Source organism: Vulpes vulpes, chromosome 13, assembly GCF_048418805.1.
Source record: "Vulpes vulpes isolate BD-2025 chromosome 13, VulVul3, whole genome shotgun sequence".
NCBI classification, from domain to species: domain Eukaryota; kingdom Metazoa; phylum Chordata; class Mammalia; order Carnivora; family Canidae; genus Vulpes; species Vulpes vulpes.
This window is the reverse complement of record NC_132792.1, coordinates 112,441,452-112,458,842: the sequence shown is the minus strand read 5'-3', so window position 1 is coordinate 112,458,842 and position 17,391 is coordinate 112,441,452. Positions and strand designations below refer to the sequence as shown.

The 17,391-nt window shown below is 35.3% G+C and overlaps 1 protein-coding gene across 4 annotated transcripts in view; it reads left to right on the top strand.

Moving 5' to 3' along the window:
• Positions 1-17,391, top strand: part of RIT2 (Ras like without CAAX 2) — a 403,371-nt gene that overhangs the window by 256,417 nt on the left and 129,563 nt on the right. The window contains exon 5 of one of the 4 annotated variants that reach the window (XM_072732274.1): positions 11,720-11,767. The exons of the other annotated variants lie outside the window; for them this stretch is intronic. Within the exon in view, the coding sequence (XP_072588375.1) occupies positions 11,720-11,752 (33 nt within the window). The 3' untranslated portion in view covers positions 11,753-11,767. Of the gene's footprint in view, positions 1-11,719; positions 11,768-17,391 lie in introns of those variants that run through there. 4 annotated transcript variants of the gene reach the window in all.

Genomic DNA, 17,391 nt, shown 5'->3' with positions numbered 1-17,391 from the left:
TCTTTTGCTTTTTGACATGCCTGACTTTCTCTCTTATCCCCCCATGAGTTTAAAAATCCAGCTTCTGGGGTCGAAAGTGGGGTTAAGATTGGTAGCAGGAATACAGAGAAAGCTAGAACTTTTGGAGCTCAAAAATAGTAGTATGCTTTAATATGACAAGATCAAAAACCAGCTATAACTGAGAGAATTTTCTACTCTCCTTTAGGCCCTGTTTAGCATCTAGCGAAGAAGAGAGAAGATATATTAGATAAATTGACAGAAATAGAAGACAGAGATTATTAACACACTTTTAGAAACTGTAGAAGAACACTTTTCTGCAGGATCTCTGAACAAAATGAATGATCCCAAACCAACATAAGAAAAATGTCAAATTATTAATAGGGGTGGAACAGCATTGTCAGGCAAACAGGACTCTGTATTTCTAAGTCTTCCTTTGTTCTCCTGTCCTGTGAATGTTCCATTGAGAGGTAGCATGCTTGATGTCAGTCACACTGTGTAAGAGTACCTGGTGGTATCACCACAGAGACGCAGATTACAGAGTCTGAAATAAGTACCTAATTAAATACATGGCAGAGACATGAGAGACAAGAGAAAATTGAAGCAGCTGGCAGGGCAGAGTACCAAAAAATAGGTATTTGCAGCTATCCAAATCCTAGTCTGTCTCTCTCTCTCTCTCTTTTAAGATTTTATTTATTCATGAGAGAGACAGAGAGATAGGCAGAGGGACAAGCAGACTCCCTATGGGAAGCCCGATGTGGGACTTGATCCCAGGACCCCAGGATCACGACTTAAGCCAAAGCAGATGCTCAACCACTGAGCCACCCAGGTGCCCCCCAAATCCTAGTCTCTTAATGGTGGAATCCAGAGGCAAAACTGGGACAGATACATCTCAGAGGATTCTACTCAGGAAAGGAATGATAAATCTCCTTACGTAGTTACTGACTTACTCAAATACTTTTACTATACTCCTATACCATTTGAGAGTGTCTGGCAGAAGAGGAGATGAATGTGGACTATTGAGTAAATCATCCAGTGTAAATTGAAATGGATCATTTGAATTATTATGTCTTAACAGACTTAAAAGCAGATGGCCCAAAATACGGTTGTTTAATAAAACAAGATGCCCCCAAATACGGTTGTTTTGTTTCCTCACTATGCATAGGTATAAGCCTTCTAAGAAAGATCAGATCAGTTAGAGAAAAGATAGGTTATTATATCTTCTCCATATGTTTGGGTATAATATGAATAGACTTGTGACCCAGATACACACATACACATAGCCTTCATAAAGATGAAGATTAATTCTCAGAGATAGGTAATGAGGAAGAAAATCATTTCCTTACACAAAGTGTAACCCTTGTCATCCTGGGACTATATGAACATGGATGGGCAGAGTGATGCCACTTTTATCTTTAGTTCATCTTTTTCAGGCTCTGCCTAATGGCTTGCTCCTGAAATTAAAAAAAAAAAAAAAACATAACCAACAGGTTTATTACAAAGGCCTCAATAGCCTACCAAGTGCTACTCAAAAGACTGGTAAAAATGTTTCTGTATCGCAACCTAGGGATCACCATCCTCTCCCAAACTGAGCTCAAAGGGAACCACATAATAATTTTTGTTCCAATTGTAATGGAACAGAAGACCACTTCTGAAATGTTGAAGGAAGGGCTTCCAAAAATCTTCACCATAAACCTAATGAGGACACCTTCAAAAAATGTCAATGTCAACGTTTCAAACCTCTGAACATTAGCTGTTTGCTTATAGCAGTCAGTATTTATTAAAGAAAAATTTCTAAAAAAAAAGAAAAATTTCTGATTCTCCCAAGCTTTGCACATGCCCTATTCACTCTCTCTCTCTCTCCCCAGCTCTAATACCTATACTCCTGAAATCTCTCAAGTTCCAGAGCAGCATGTGTGTTCATACAAGAGCAGAGTAATGCCCTCTCTCCATAACTGTCACATTTTATTGCCTAGATGCCAAAATAATTGTACCTGAGCCCCAAACCATAATCTTTAATGAAGGTATTTCCATCAGCTATTACTGATACCCTTCTAGGCTCTTGCCCAAACACCAAACACCATACAATTCCCTCCATAAAGCTTTTTTTTTTTTTTAAGCCTACAACCTACTTCTTAACAATGCATCCTATGTACCCTAGTTGCAAATGTAAGGACCCCCATCCAGGTCAATGGATGCAAAACCATTCTGGGACATGGCCACTTCATTGCACAAGTCTAATATTGTGAGTTATGGAGGCCCTTTCCAGGCATTGGCTGTGATGTGTATGGAATGTCATACAAATACACCAGCAAGTCTGAGCTCTTTGATCTAAAATATCTTGTTCTAGAAATATGTATCCTTTAGTCAAGTAATTCATTTATATTTTATTCTTATATATATAACTTTATGTGCTAAAGATCAGACTAGGTCAGAAAAAAACCACTAAAATAATACTAGTGTATTTCATAACAATTCAGTGCTTTGTATAAATGTGTAGTTTAATGTAAAGATTAATTGAAAAGAATCTCATGGACAAAGGAGTTAGACAATTATAGGATTTGAAGGGGTCTCCTAGTACCATAGTCCAGAGTTCTCAACTGTGAAACTATTGGCATTTGGGATGGATAATGCTTTGTCACGGAGGGGGGGGGGGTCCTCTGTGTTGTAGGATGCTTAGCATTCCCAGCCTCTCCCCACGAGATGCTAATAGTCCCGCACCCAAGTTATGGCGATCAAAAATATTTCTTTGAGGTGAGAGAACAATAATTCTTCTCCCCACCAACTGAGAATCACTTTTTAGTTTTTTCCTTTTGAGAAGGGAAGTTGAAGCTTAATGATTTCAAATTAGTTGATTTGGGTGACATTCAAGTAAAAGTAAAATCTGGTTAGAGGACTTTGTGACTTCAGGTCCAGCGTTCCTCTTGATATCACCCTCAATAAAGACAGTGAAGACATACTAAATCTTAAAATACTGAAATTGTACTGTGATTCAACGGAACTAGTGACAAGTACATAGTTTACTGTTAATCAAATGTTTGCCTAGCTCCCTCTTTTTATTGCTTTTGATATAATGTCTGAAATAAGGTAATACTACGGACAATAGAAAGAACAGGATTCAGTGTATTCTTTTAGGTTAAACTCTATAACTGTCTGCAATGCTGACTAGACTTTCTGAACTTTTTTAAATGGGAGAGAGGTAAGATTTATAAAAGATAAATTGATTGCTAAGTAATCTAAGGAAAACCATGAGATTACAGCTGAATGGTGACTTTTAGAAGGTGTAATTCTATGGCATTTCCCCCTTTCTACTTATATGTTGGGTCAAGTGAATAGAGGAATTTATTCCATTTTCTGTTCTCATTACAGATTTTGTCAGGAAAAGTGAATTATCACAGAATTTTATTGTGTGATACATTTGGTGAATTATAGCAGTGAGCAGAAGATGGTTAACCTCTCTTATAATTGTATATGTTGAGTGACTATTCTGCCCTTTCCAAGTGCTTCTGGAATAAAAATTTATCTCTTAATCTCTATATAAATTTCAGATGGTAATTCTTAAGTGAAATTCTTAGAAGGGTTAAGGGTAATTCCCTGATGAAGAAAAGTTTCTACCGATAATCTGATTTCAAACAAAAGCAAGTTCCCAACAGTCTTTGTTATGTGAAGAATGTAAAAAAAAAAATCTTTCAAATTTCCTAAAATAACATTTGATGCAGGACATGTCTTAGCTATGCAAAATATTGTGCTATTTTTCAGAAATGAGAACACTTATAATATGTAGATCCCCCACCTGACTGATTTCCTACTTGCTCTAAAATTTACCATTGACTCTCTCAAAAGATCATCATAAAAACTTGTTAATAAAATGAATTTCAGTGTTTTTTTTTTTAAGATTTTATTTATTTATTCATGAGAGACACAGAGATAGAGAGGCATAGACACAGACAGAGGGAGAAACAAGCTCCATGCAGGGAGCCCGATGCGGGACTCGATCCCGGGTCTCCAGGATCACTCCCTGGGCCGAAGGCAGTGCCAAACCGCTGAGGCACCTGGGCTGCCCAAATTTCAGGGTTTTATAGCAAGTGCAATAAGAGAGAGAAGTACCTTTAGAGGCTCTTAGTTGTGTCTCAGGGAAGATCAAGAGGAGGTTATGATTTTTGACTTGGGATATGTAATCTTTAGGTGGGTCTAAGCAAAGACAGTAAATGGTCAACATAGTTCAGAATTTATCACATCATGGATTGGTGGACAGCAAGGTAAAGATCTTAGCGCAGATTTGAGAAGTAAGTTTTGATCCTTCATACAAAGCCATCTTAGTTGAGTCATAGTCTTCCTTCTAGAAGTATTTCCCAGAGCAAATAATTTAATTATTTTGCTCATTCTCAGTATTGTTAGCTGCATGCCTGGTCCCATTATTGTTTAACACATAGACAGAATATGCCTGATCCCAATAAGGAGGGGAAGGAAAATTATGTCCATTTCTGTTCCAAAGGTCAATTTAAATTCACAGTTACTATTAAGACCCTAAAAGAAATGTAGAAACTAATATTAAAAACAGAGCATTCTGGGTAAGAGAAGGCTCAAAACAACCCCACATAAGAACACTCTAACCCTGTGATTATTGAGAGTACAGGGTAGAATTTTTTCCCTCAGATCTTTTGCTTGCCAGTTAGTTATTATATGCTCACTATATTGAAGATCCTAGGCAAAGAGCTATAGAAATATAATATGAACAATACATAGGCCCCTGCCAATCAAGCAGAAGTTACATTATCTTTCTCTCTGACTTATTGGGTGGGGAATTGGGATCCTTATTAACCAAGAAAGCAATAAAGATATATATAGTGTGATCACTTTGGGCAAAGTTCTGATCCATAGAATATGGAAACCAAAGAAGTATAAGATGTGGCTCTTACCCGCAAGGAGTTCACAACCTAATTGTAGAGACAGAAAATTTGTAAAAAATATTTTTAAAGTTATAAATTGCTAAATTGTATGATACAGTTGAAGGATCAAGCAAGGTGATAAGCTGTGCTAGTCATGTTATAATAAAAGAAGGCAGAGAAGGATATTTCTATGAAGTTCAATAGAACTTCCAAGAGGAAGATAAGGTTCTTTTGCATAGATCAAATTTAACCCTTTGATCAGTGTATGAACCCAGAATTCCTCTATCGGCATTTATTTCAACCTGTTTTTAAACACACAAGTCAGAGATTTAGGGAGAAATATTTGAGTTACATTTTTCTGCAGAGCCAAAACTAGCTTGAAAACCTATATAATTAGTTAAAACTATTAAGTACACAATATTTTAATAGCTTCTGCTAGAGTGACACATCTATAAGAAAGGGACTCAGATTCTCAGCAATTCTTCAGAATCAGAATTAAAACAATAATAGTTTAAGGTCTGAGGAGAGGAGCCTAAAATATAGTCATAGGTGAGAAAATGGATCCCACAGTACTGGCAACCTGTTTAAGTATAAGATTATCTGTTTCCTTCATATTTTATGCTTTTAACATGCAAACGTTAGAAAATACTCATGATGAAGTTATAGGAATTCAGAGAACAGAGACATTATCCATTTATTCTAAATGATGGATTTAGTTGCTCTGCTTAGACATAGCCTGAATTTATGCTAGTGATGCATTTAAATTCTGACTTGTGCATAATCAAGGGTTTATGAAAATATAAGAGCTTGTCATATGCAGCAAAGCAGTCCCAGTTGTGACAATTCTATAGCAACTCATTAAGTAGCCCAAATGTCCTAGCAGATCTATTTTTAAAAATCATTTTATCAATAGTAAACATATAACTTTAAGCATACATACAAGGTGTACCACACATTTATCTTACATTATTACAGAATCCTTAAAAGAAAATTTCAAAAGAGAATTAAGTTAATCCACTGAATTTTACCAAGACATGTAAATTATAAACTGCATAGGCAGAAGCAATAGAGTTAGGAAGGGCATGTGATCACAAAGGAGGGTGAATCTTTGAAAAGGAAAATGTTTGGAAATGGACTTCATTGTCATTTAGCTTTGACTCTGTGTTGCTCAACACCATCTCTGAGCAGCAAACAGCTGGTGCAAATGAAGAAGGAGACCTGGTCTGAATATTGTGTGATAAAAGCCACATTACTTCAAACTCAGTTAGCTGTTCAGAGCCTGCTGGTATTTCCTCATGCCCCTAATCCGCTAGGATTTTTATCTGTGATCCTTTATGCTCTAAATTCATTATAGCCTTTTTTCCATCTTAAATTTCTACCAAAACTGAGCTTTCCTAAGTTTTAGAGCCATATCATGGATTTAAAGCAACAGCTAGGAGCCTGATTAACTAATTCATCTAGATGTTTTAAACTTTAAATGCAAGTGAGCAGTATCATAATATGCCACTTAACTCTTTTAAGGTATACTTTGTGTTTGAATCAATGTCTTGAAGAATTAATGACTTAATTTAGAGGTTACAAATCCATGCTGGAACATTGAGAATGACAGTGTTTGCAGGTTAGCACTGTTGCATCCTTGTGCTATGCTTCTAACTGAAGTTGGATGCATGGCCTAGTGTCTGCCCGCAGGCAGAGATCAGGGATGACTTTGCACACATACACAGAATCCCCTGTATGTATCCTGCAACCCATTGCAGCTCAACAGCCCCTCAGAAAGCAAACTTTACCCATAAGTGTTACTTTCCTGCTGTGAGACCCTTACCTGTCTTTCAAGAGTACAAAGGTAGAAAGAAGGAAGGAAAGGAAGAAAATGTTGAAAACAACTGCCTTTCAACCAACCATTCTACTGGTGTCTCTGATTCTATAAATAAGATAGGCATTATTGAGCACAATTCTGAAGAATCTCTAACCTTTCATTTCTGTGTTGTTATGCTTGTTTCTGTTATATTTCCAAAACATATTACTTTCCCATGTCCTGTTCTGTAATACTCAGATTCTAAGACAATTTACAGGCAAAATTAGGATTTTTACATTTGCTTCTAGCTTATTGTCAAGATTAAACAGGATTCCATATTAGAAAGTAAATTATAAATTATAAGCACATCACAAATATAAAGTATCCAGTAGCTCTACAGAGGCAGAAAAGAGAATGACCACCCTGAAATAGGGACATCTGAGTAATGGTAGTCTCATTTTTGCTGGATTTTTGGCATTAACTGAGTAAAATAGTGGAATTAGACAAAACTAGGCAAAGATTATATTTTTTTGTCATTGGCATTAACCACTTTAGTTCATAAATTCATGGGTTCATTTATTTTCTTCATCTCCTCAGTCATGACTACCTCTTATATGCACACTGCTGTGGGAGGCAATGTGGAGGATATAAAAGAATATAACCTCTGGTTCCTAACTTGTAAGAATTAGAGAGTAGTTGGAGAATGATACATATAATAGAGACAGGAGATATTAGTAGAGAGAATGCCTAATGAGCTGTCAAGATGGTAATTTTAGAAGTGGATGAGATCATTGGGGATGGGAGCAGGGAGTTAAGCGTCCTGGACAAAGTGGGACTTTTGCAACCAGGAAGAAAGAATAGGTAGGGATCTGAACCTCTCTGTCAAAGAAACAACGTTAATTGATCTCCTATGAAGGCCAAAGGACCAGTAAAGGGTAAAACTGAGTCTTCTGCACCTGGCTTCTATGGAAAATTTTTCTTCCCACTCATCCATTCTCAATTATCTGTCCCAGCCTTTGAAATCACTCCATCTTCTAGGAATATCTTTGCCAGTGATTCTGCTTGACTTGTAAAAGGAATTCATGCATAAAGGCTATTAACACATTCATCATCAAATGAGGTCTGCCACCAGATTTATGTCCAGACCAACCTTACTCTTTACAATATAATCCATTAACTGTGCATAAACATGTTCAAACAATTTAGATAATGTGGATAATGGTGAAACTGAGTGATAGCCATGCCCCAGGGTAAAATGATTCAAAACTGGTGGCATTTTAAATTTCCTGGCCAGATGTTAACTGATTGTTTTGATAGCAAATTAAACAGAGGTAAGAGGGGGGAGCACTCCAAAGAATATCATTGCCAGATATATTTCCTCCCTAGATATCCCAGTATGGCCCCAAAATGGATTTATTCTCATTTTATTCACTTTGTTACTTTATACTTTTAGGGTGGCTTTGCTTAAATATAAATTTTGCTCCATAGAATATTTTAGAACTAGGAGGGAAGTGTCCTTTGGGCCTTAGTTTTAGAATACTTTCCATGAAAATTATGTATTATTACGTTTCAGAGGAAATTTGGAATTTATTTTATGCAGTCCTAATCATATAGATAAGAAAATTGAGGTCCAAGAGGGTTAAACGGCTTCCCTCAGGTTCTATAGATCATTATTGGCTGTGCTGTTGAGGTGAGAACCTGGTATATTTCCTGTCTCCCCAGGATTTCCCAGGTCATTACACTGGGTTAGCTAACATTAGGTAACTCATGGACATTATCCTGTTAGAGTTAAAAGAGGCGATTCCCTGATGGTATACCCCATGATTCCCTGTATGATTTGGAGAGTTCTGTGTTAAAGGGGGTTTTTCTGGTTTTTCTTCTTGACAAAGTCCACTCTCAAATATAATTTGGTGCTTCAGTAGTACATTAATATCAATATTAATAATTGTATTGGGTGCTTACCACATGCCACACACATGATGAACATTTAACATATATAATCTGTTAATCCTCACAGTTAGCTTGAGAAATATTGTGAGTACACTTTTATCCATGGGAGACCAGAGACTCAGGTGAGTTATAACTTGCCTCAGGTCTTAAGGCTAGTAAGTAGGGGTGTAGGGATTTGAATTTGGGTAGTCTGACTAGAATATGTTTAGATGCACTGGCAAACACAATAAATCAAATCATCTCTCTGGTTTCTCATAATCTGATTTCATAATTACAAAAGGATAGGAGGCCTGGAAATAATGATCTACATACTTATAGACTTAGAAAAATCACAATCAGTGATTTTGTTTTTCTTAAAATTAGGTCAATAATTGCAAGCACCAAAATAGCTGTTTCAATCAAGTTTTTCCAATTACTAGTTCCTAAAATGGAATGATCTAATAATAGCCCCTTCAGAACTATACTTTGAAACTATTTATCACTATTTAACAAAACTTTACAAAGTGCTTCTGTGAATGATAAGCAGTTCAGCCTAATAGATGAAAGCACTCTAAGGCCATATAGCCTGCTTGAATTTTGGCTCAATATGCAGAAACTTCCCAGAGGATGAGTACTGCATAAATTTTAACTATATTATTCTACGCTAAGTGCCAGGTTCTAATTGTGAATACTTAGACCTCTGAATATAGGAAGATCTTTATGTGATGAGATATCTACTTATTTAACTTAAATTGAAAAAGATCTCTCAGGCTTCACATTCTTGTACATGTTATACTATCTAACCCTTTTAAAACCATAGGACTTGTTATAGTTTGGATTTTTGTAAGAAACAGACTCTGAGATAAAACTTTAGCATGTATGATGTTTATTAAAGAGTTTCCTGGGATCCCACACCTGTGAAAGGGAAGAGAAGAAAAGAGAAGGCAGCAGAGGGAGAATTTGTACTGTAATAAATTTCTAAGGAAGTCTCAGCCAATTCCGTCTGAGAGACCTAGAATTGTCTTTTTGGATTGTCCTCAATTGTGTTGAGATGGCCAGGCCTTTGTATTTCAACATGAGTTCAGACTTTGTATCACATTGGGATGGCACTTAGGCCAGGCAGTTTGGAGAAAGCCAATTCCCAAAGGACTAATAGGGAAGACTGTTCAGTGACCGCCATGCTCCTGGCAGCTGGGCAATAAGGTTTTCTTCATAATTTATTTCAAAGTATTTTCTTATTTCCATATCAATTTCTTCTTTGATGCATGCATTAGTTTTTTTTATTCAAGTATAGTTGACATACAATATTGTATTAGTTTCAGGAGTACAGCATAGTGATTTGAAAATTCTCTGCATTACTGAGTATTCACCATGATAAGTATAGTCACTATCTGTTACCATGCAATATTATTACAATATTTTGACTATATTCTCTGTGCTGCACTTTTCATCTCCATGACTTACTTATTTTATAATTGGAATTTTTTGCTTCTTAGTCTTCTTCACCTTTTTTACTCATCCTTCTACCCACCTCCCCTTTGGTAACTACCAATTTGTTCTCTGTATTTATAAGTGTTTTACTGTTCTTCTATTGTTGTTTTTGTTCATTTGTTTTACTTTTTGATTCCACATGTAAGTGAAATCATATGGTATTTGTCTTTATCTTATTTTACTTAGGATAATACCCCGTTAAGTCCACCCATTTTCCCAAATGGAAAGATCTTATTACTCTTTTTTATGGCTGAATAATATTCCGGTGTGTGACTGTGCATGTGAGAGACAGAGAGAGAGACAGAGAGAGGGAGGAATCACATCTTCATCCATTCATCTATCAACCTATCAATAGACACGAGTTTCTTCCATATTTTAGCTAGTGTAAATAAATAATACTGTGACAAGTAGAGGTGCATATATCTTTTTGAATGAATGTTTTTATTTTCGTTAGGCAAATAGCTGGTGGTGGAATTACTGGATCACATGATATTTCTATTTTTAATTTTTTGAGGAATCTCCATACTGTTTTCCACAGTGGTTGTACCAATTTACATTCTAACCAATAGTGTGCAAGGGTTTCCTCTTTTCCACATCTGCCCTAACACTTGTTATTTCTTGTTTGGATATTTACCATTCTGAGTGGTGTGAGGTGATACTTCATTGTGGTTTTAATTTGCATTTTCCTGATGATTAGTGATGTGTTGAGCATTTTTCATGTGTCTGTTGGTTATCTGAATGTCATCATTGGAAAAATGTCTATTCAGGTCCTCTTCTCATTTTAATCAGATTATTTTCAGCAGTGTAGGTATTCTTTCTACACTTTGCATATTAATCCCTTATCAGATATATATCTTCTCCCATTTAATAGATTGCCTTTTTATTTGTTCATGGATTCCTTTGCTGGGCAGAAGTTTTTTATTTTGATGTTTGTTTTGGCCTTGGTTATTTATATATTTAATAATATCTAAATATAAAAATATCCTACTTCTATATTTTAATGATTTTGAAGTTTAATTTCACTATTGTGGAATATTCCATGATTTCTATTCTTTGGAATTTGAAGCTTTCTTAATGCAAATACATGGTCAATACTTGTAATTGTTTCATGCATATGAAAAATGTTTATATAACAGTTACTGGATATATTCTGTAAATTAATTAGATCAAATTTGCCAACAATGCACCTTAAATGTATATTTCTACTGAATTTTTTGTCAATTTTATCTGTCAAATTAGGTCAGTTTTGTCATATGTTTGAGCCTATGTTATTAAGATTATTTACATGTGGAATTGTTGTATTTTTCTGATACTGTGAAGTTTTCTTTGGCATTTTGAAGTGTATCCCTTAAATTCTCAACTTGATCTTATTTCTTAAATTTGTTAGTCACGATTATGTAAAAGTCTATGCTGGGTAACTATATTGGCTGAATCCACTGTTGTTCTGTTTATAATACCAATTTTTTCTCTTGGATTTAACTTCTTTTTTTTTATTATCTGCTTAATTTTTTAAGACCTGACTTTTTAAAGACTTGTTATATGAAATAGTTTAGAACTAGCATAAGTCCTAGTATAATATTTTCCTTTTAACCAAAATTTGTATTTATTTTTTTTCTAGGTGGTGGCTAAGGACAATTTAAATCTGGGGTAAACAATCTACTTTCAGTGTTTGAGATTATTTGAATTTGGGTTTGACCTTTGCAAGATTCCATTCATTTTGGACTCATTCCTATGATGGAACCTTCCATGATCCGATCCAGAGCACATGGATTTATTAGGACCAAATGTTACTGGATCCAGGACTCCAAAATTTATCCTCCTATTTCCCAGAGAATCTGAATGTTGTTGTTGTTGTTGTTGTTGTTGTTGTCTTGTGGGGTTTTTATTCCTGTTTCTGAGACTCTCACCTACATTTTTAAGAATCAGGACAGGTCTTCATAGAAGGGAAAAGTGATACCATGTTCTGGGCTGACTACTCTGGGTTTTCATATTTTCCAGCTCCTACTGTCTTTGTAGCTCTCTCACGCCTTCAAATCCATGCTTTGATTTTTCCTTTTTGCCCTGTATGTGTGTGTGGGTGGATTCACAGGAATTTTTTTTAAGATTTTATTTATTTATTCATGTGATACACAGAGACAGAAAGAGACAGAACATAGGCAGAGGGAGAAGCAGGCTCCATACAGGGAGCCCGATATGGGACTTGATCCCGGGACTCCAGTGTCACACCCTGGGCCAAAGGCAGGCGCTAAACCGCTGAGCCACCCGGACTACCAAGATTCACAGGAAATTTTATCCAAAGTTCCTGTGACATTGGTAGTAGAAATAGAATACCGGTAGTTATTTTATTAGAATTTGGAATGTTTATTTTTATTACTATTATTCATAGCATAAGTTTATGCTCAATTTGTACTTTAGACGTGCTCTCATATATATATTATAATACAGAGACTTTATAGTTATTGTCATTGGTTTGGACTCTGTACAGAAGTAAAGTGACAATTCTAGTAAAATTTTTGTTCTCCTGAAGAAAGAAGTGTGTTACATAGGATGATCCTAAATGACCCTTGCTTTTTTTATATGATCCCCTCTACTTGTGCATGAATATGATGAGATCTCACTTCTGTATTTCTTTAAGTCAAATATCTGGGATGACTCACCAAAGTTCTCTGATTAGGATCTCGCAAAGCCAAAATAAAGATGTCAAGTAGGCTAGACTCTCATGTAGATGCTCAGGTTAAAGAGACCATTTTATACTCATCCAGCTTCTCACAGTATTTGAGGAAAGGGGGTTTCTCCAGGTGAGCTCAATCTAATCACATAAACTCTTTGAAAGTAGAGTTTTCCCCAGCTGATGGCAGAAGGAAGGGAAGTCAAAGACATTGCCAGCCTTGATACTTTTAGGATGCAGATGGCCATAAAAGAAGGAATGTGGGCAGAGAACACTTCTAGGCTTACAACCACCAAGAAAACAAGGACCTCAGATCTACAGACCACAAAAAACTGAATTTTACCAATAAGCTGGATGAGTATAAAATGGTCTCTTTCCCCTGAGCATCTACATGAGAGTCTAGCCTACTTGACATCTTTATTTTGGCTTTGCGAGATCCTAATCAGAGAACTTTGGTGAGTAATCCCAGATATTTGACTTAAAGAACAGTAAGATAATGAATGGTTGTTTTTTTAAGCCATTAAATGTGTGGTAGTTTGTTACACAGCAAGCAAAATAATGCAGGCACATCAGAGAGTCATCACATAGACATGAGATCACGGGATCTTTGTGGAAGATTCTCAAAGGATGTTGACTTAACCACTGCTAATTATCAGAGACCATGGTGATTAGTTGCTTCGTTCTTTGTTCTTCTTCATTCTCAATGCATTCAGTCCTTTCTTCCAAATATCATATTGGAATTACTCTAGTCAAGCTTACAAATAACTTATAACAAATAAATTATTTGTTGTCTGATTTGATTGACTGTCTTCATTTAGTATCTTATTTGGCCTCTTCACATGATGGAAAATGTTAATTACTGCCTAGACTCGTAATCTCTTTTCCTTTTAGCCCTTAATTTTTATTGCCCATGAAGTTTTATCTTCAACTCTTTTTCTCTAAATAAACACCTCAGCAATCTCTTCCATTCTCATTGTTCCAATGGTCTTCAATATGCTAATGCTACTAAATCTATATTATCAAGATATTTTTTACTGATTATATATAGGACATACAATCCTATATATCCAGCTTCTCAATTTTTATATACTACAGGTTTCTCAAATTCAAGGCATTCAAAATTGAAGTCATTATCTTTCCTCAAACATGCTTATGTTTTTGTGGCAATTAATGGCAGCAGTGTGCAGTAAGTTACCCTATACAGAAATTTTAATATTACCTTTAGTTACCTCATCATCCTTCTATACAATTAATAATCACATATTTTCAAATGTCTCTTAACATGTATGGCACTGTTTATCAATTAGGTTTTGTATCTTTAATAGTTAAGTCACACTAGTCCTATCTCTGCTGCAAGTAACATATAACTCTTCCAAGAATATTTTTATCCCTTTTCTTTGCCAGAGTAACTCAAATTGTCTTTCAGCTGCTGTCTTTTATATCAATTCCATTGGGAAACTTAATCTGTGTTCTGAGACTTCTCTTAACAGAGAGACCGTGTTTCATCATGGTCTCTGTGGTCATTGCTACAAACCTTAACAATTTTCTGATATCCATGTCTCAGTTGTACATCTGTCAAAGTTCTACAAAAGAGGTCACAATAACTTTCTAAACTGGGAAACCTCTGAGCTTGCTTGCTTTATTCCAATGTCACTGAGGCCAATAAAATGATAAATGAACAGAGTTGTACTTTAAATATGGAGCTCTACAGGTGTGTGTGTGTGTGTGTGTGTATGTGTGTGTAGGTAGGTAGGTATTCCTACTTTAGTTCTTTTCCTCTGTGACTCTGTGTCTGAGTTCTATGCACCAAGTTTTCAGATGGGTAATTATGCCCTGGAAGAGATCTTAGCCAGAGCACGAAAGAGTTTCATAAAACTGTATCTGATAATCTCAAAATTATTTTCCTGAGATTAACATTTTATTGCTTCCTTTTGGTATCTTAGTAGTAGGGACACAGGAGAAGTTCACAAAAGAGACCTATAAGTGGCTGAAGATTTTTTTGAAAGGCAGAGATAGCAGATTTTAAAGTTCCCAGGTTTCAGGCATTACTCATTAATATAAGAAGTCTTCATGGGTGGTGATTTTAGTTGAACATGTTGTGCCTTTCTCATTCTCTCCCATAATTCAAATATGGTGTCTCTTTTTGGAGCTCCCATAGTACTGTGCTTACCCTTCGTGTGGCATTCATTACACTCTATGTGATTGCCTGGTTACTGCCTTGACCAGTAGTCAATAGCTATATGATGACAAGAGACTTCATATTATTCCCCATCATATCCATAGTGCTTAGAATGATAGCTAATGTACAGTAGCTGCTAGGTACAAATGGTGAATTTAACTGATTCCAACAAAGACATGATAATAAAATATCATCACTGGCTTAGAGATCAACGAAGGACCTGATAAATTCACTGAACTTTCTTGGGCCTCAGTTGCTATACCTTAGAATGATATTAGAAGAGATTATCTCCAAGTTTTCTTTCCACTCTAACAGATCATAATTCTAAGGGGCTGAAGTGATCAGAACTGGTTTGACTTCATTTCTTGAGCACTTTTTCTTTTAGATGACTTCATTCCTAAATAGTCATTCTTCATGCTTGCACGTTGTTTGCCAGTAGTATGTCTCAAGGACTAAACAAGCAGAAAAGAGATTTTTCTCTTCCCTAATAGCTTGAATGAAAGTCTTATACCTGATTCTTATCGACCTGAAAAAATGTGGTCCTATGTCCATTATTACTGTTGTGAGAGGAGATATAATTCACTAATTGATTTAGGCCTGGATCATGTACTTACACCTGTGTTGGAAGGTTGAGTCAGTCTCATTTAAACCATATAAATGTTTAATAAGATAATTATATGGAGAATTTGATGTTGTTAACCTAGGTAAGGAGAAAGCATGGTCACTATTCAAAAATGAATGCCATAAACATTAACACTTAGTGCCTCAAACGTGTTAAGTGAAAATTTAACATCTGGAGTGAAAGCATTCTCTCCTAATATATGTCCTTTGGAAACTTTGTTAGGTTAAAAAGAATATGGATCCTACCCAGTATTGTGATTTGTTTTTTCAAGTTGTACTTATCTGACATACATCTGTTGTTGGTGTATATCATTAAAAATATTTTCACATATTTGTACTTCCCTACATCCATCCTAGCTCAAGGGCAACACTGGACATTCACCATATGCTAACATGTGCATTGACTTCTTTATTGATTAAGCTACTAAGTTATTTGGTGGAAAGTTAGTTTTGCCATAGTGGAAACTATCAGGAGTGAGTATTTTCTTTATCAAGCTGTAATACATGTCTTCTTAAAGTGAGGGATTGAAATTTTGTCTCAGCTTGAGGTAGGAAAGTAAAGTATAAGTGAGTTTTTTCTTAAAGTTCCAGCTCTACCTATATGTTTGATAAACATCTGAGGAACACATTTATAAGACATCTAGTCACTTCTATAATATAGATGTACATAAATTAATTTTTTTAGAGACTTATATTCAATAAAATGGTTTGAGGGAAAAGCAAATATTTTACATGAGTAATTTATATTTGCATCTTCAATTTCAGCCTCTTTCTGACTAGGTAATTTATACACTTTTGTTAAAGGATGACAGACATCGATAATAAGAGACCCAAGGCGATTTTATTTCCTAGACAATTTGATAACATCCCTGTACCCTTTCCACCAGATGGAAACTAAGTTAAGTTGTGGGTGTGATATATATTAATGGATCAATGAAAGCAAATAAAATTAACAAATGACAGTCAAACGTGCATCACAGCAGAAGGTGAATCTGGCAAAGATCCTGAAGAATACTTTCCCCTGAAGGAAAATGTCATTAATAGACAAATTAGTTGCATATCATCCCAGAGCAAATAAGTGCTTCTTTACCTCCTCAGTTGGCTGGAAGTTACCTGGAAAAGTGGGGAAACAGCAGAAATGAAATTTAGTAGGAATAAATGTGAAACTCTAACTTTGTTTAAAAGCATTCTTTATATGAATATAGGATGCAAAATATGCAAGACTTAGGTAGCATGAGCTAAACAAAGCTCTGGAAGGCTGAGTAAAACTGGAGACTCAGTGTGCCATCATGGCAAAAATCAACTGCCTTAAAAGCTTGAGAATCTTAGGCTGAAGTAATAAAAATAAAGGAGGTTCTCTTGTACAATCATGGAAGCATTTACATATTTTATAATTTTAAAAGAAAATTAAAACCCATAAATGGAAAGAGAAAATAAATGACAAAATCCAAATTAATATACTGAGTGTTTTGTAATAAAATATTGTTTTATAATAAAATTATTGAATGGTAGATATAAAAATAGAGAAGGTAAGATCTTAAAGGAAGCTTAGGATATGCAATCTGAAATGCAGAGTTTAGATTAGAATTCAGATTAGTCCCAAATTAGACTGTGATTTGGGGTTGCCAGTATATAAAGAGGAAAAGTTATGGGTTAGATATTTTTATTGTTACACGAAAGAAGCAAACCATAAAGAGCGAGAAACTTTTTTTTTTTTTTTGTAGAAACCACATTTCCCCTAAATTCATCATGTAAGCTCTTTAGAGAAGGAAAATTAGAAAACATTCTATCATTCCATATTTAAAAACTGCACACTTTGCTT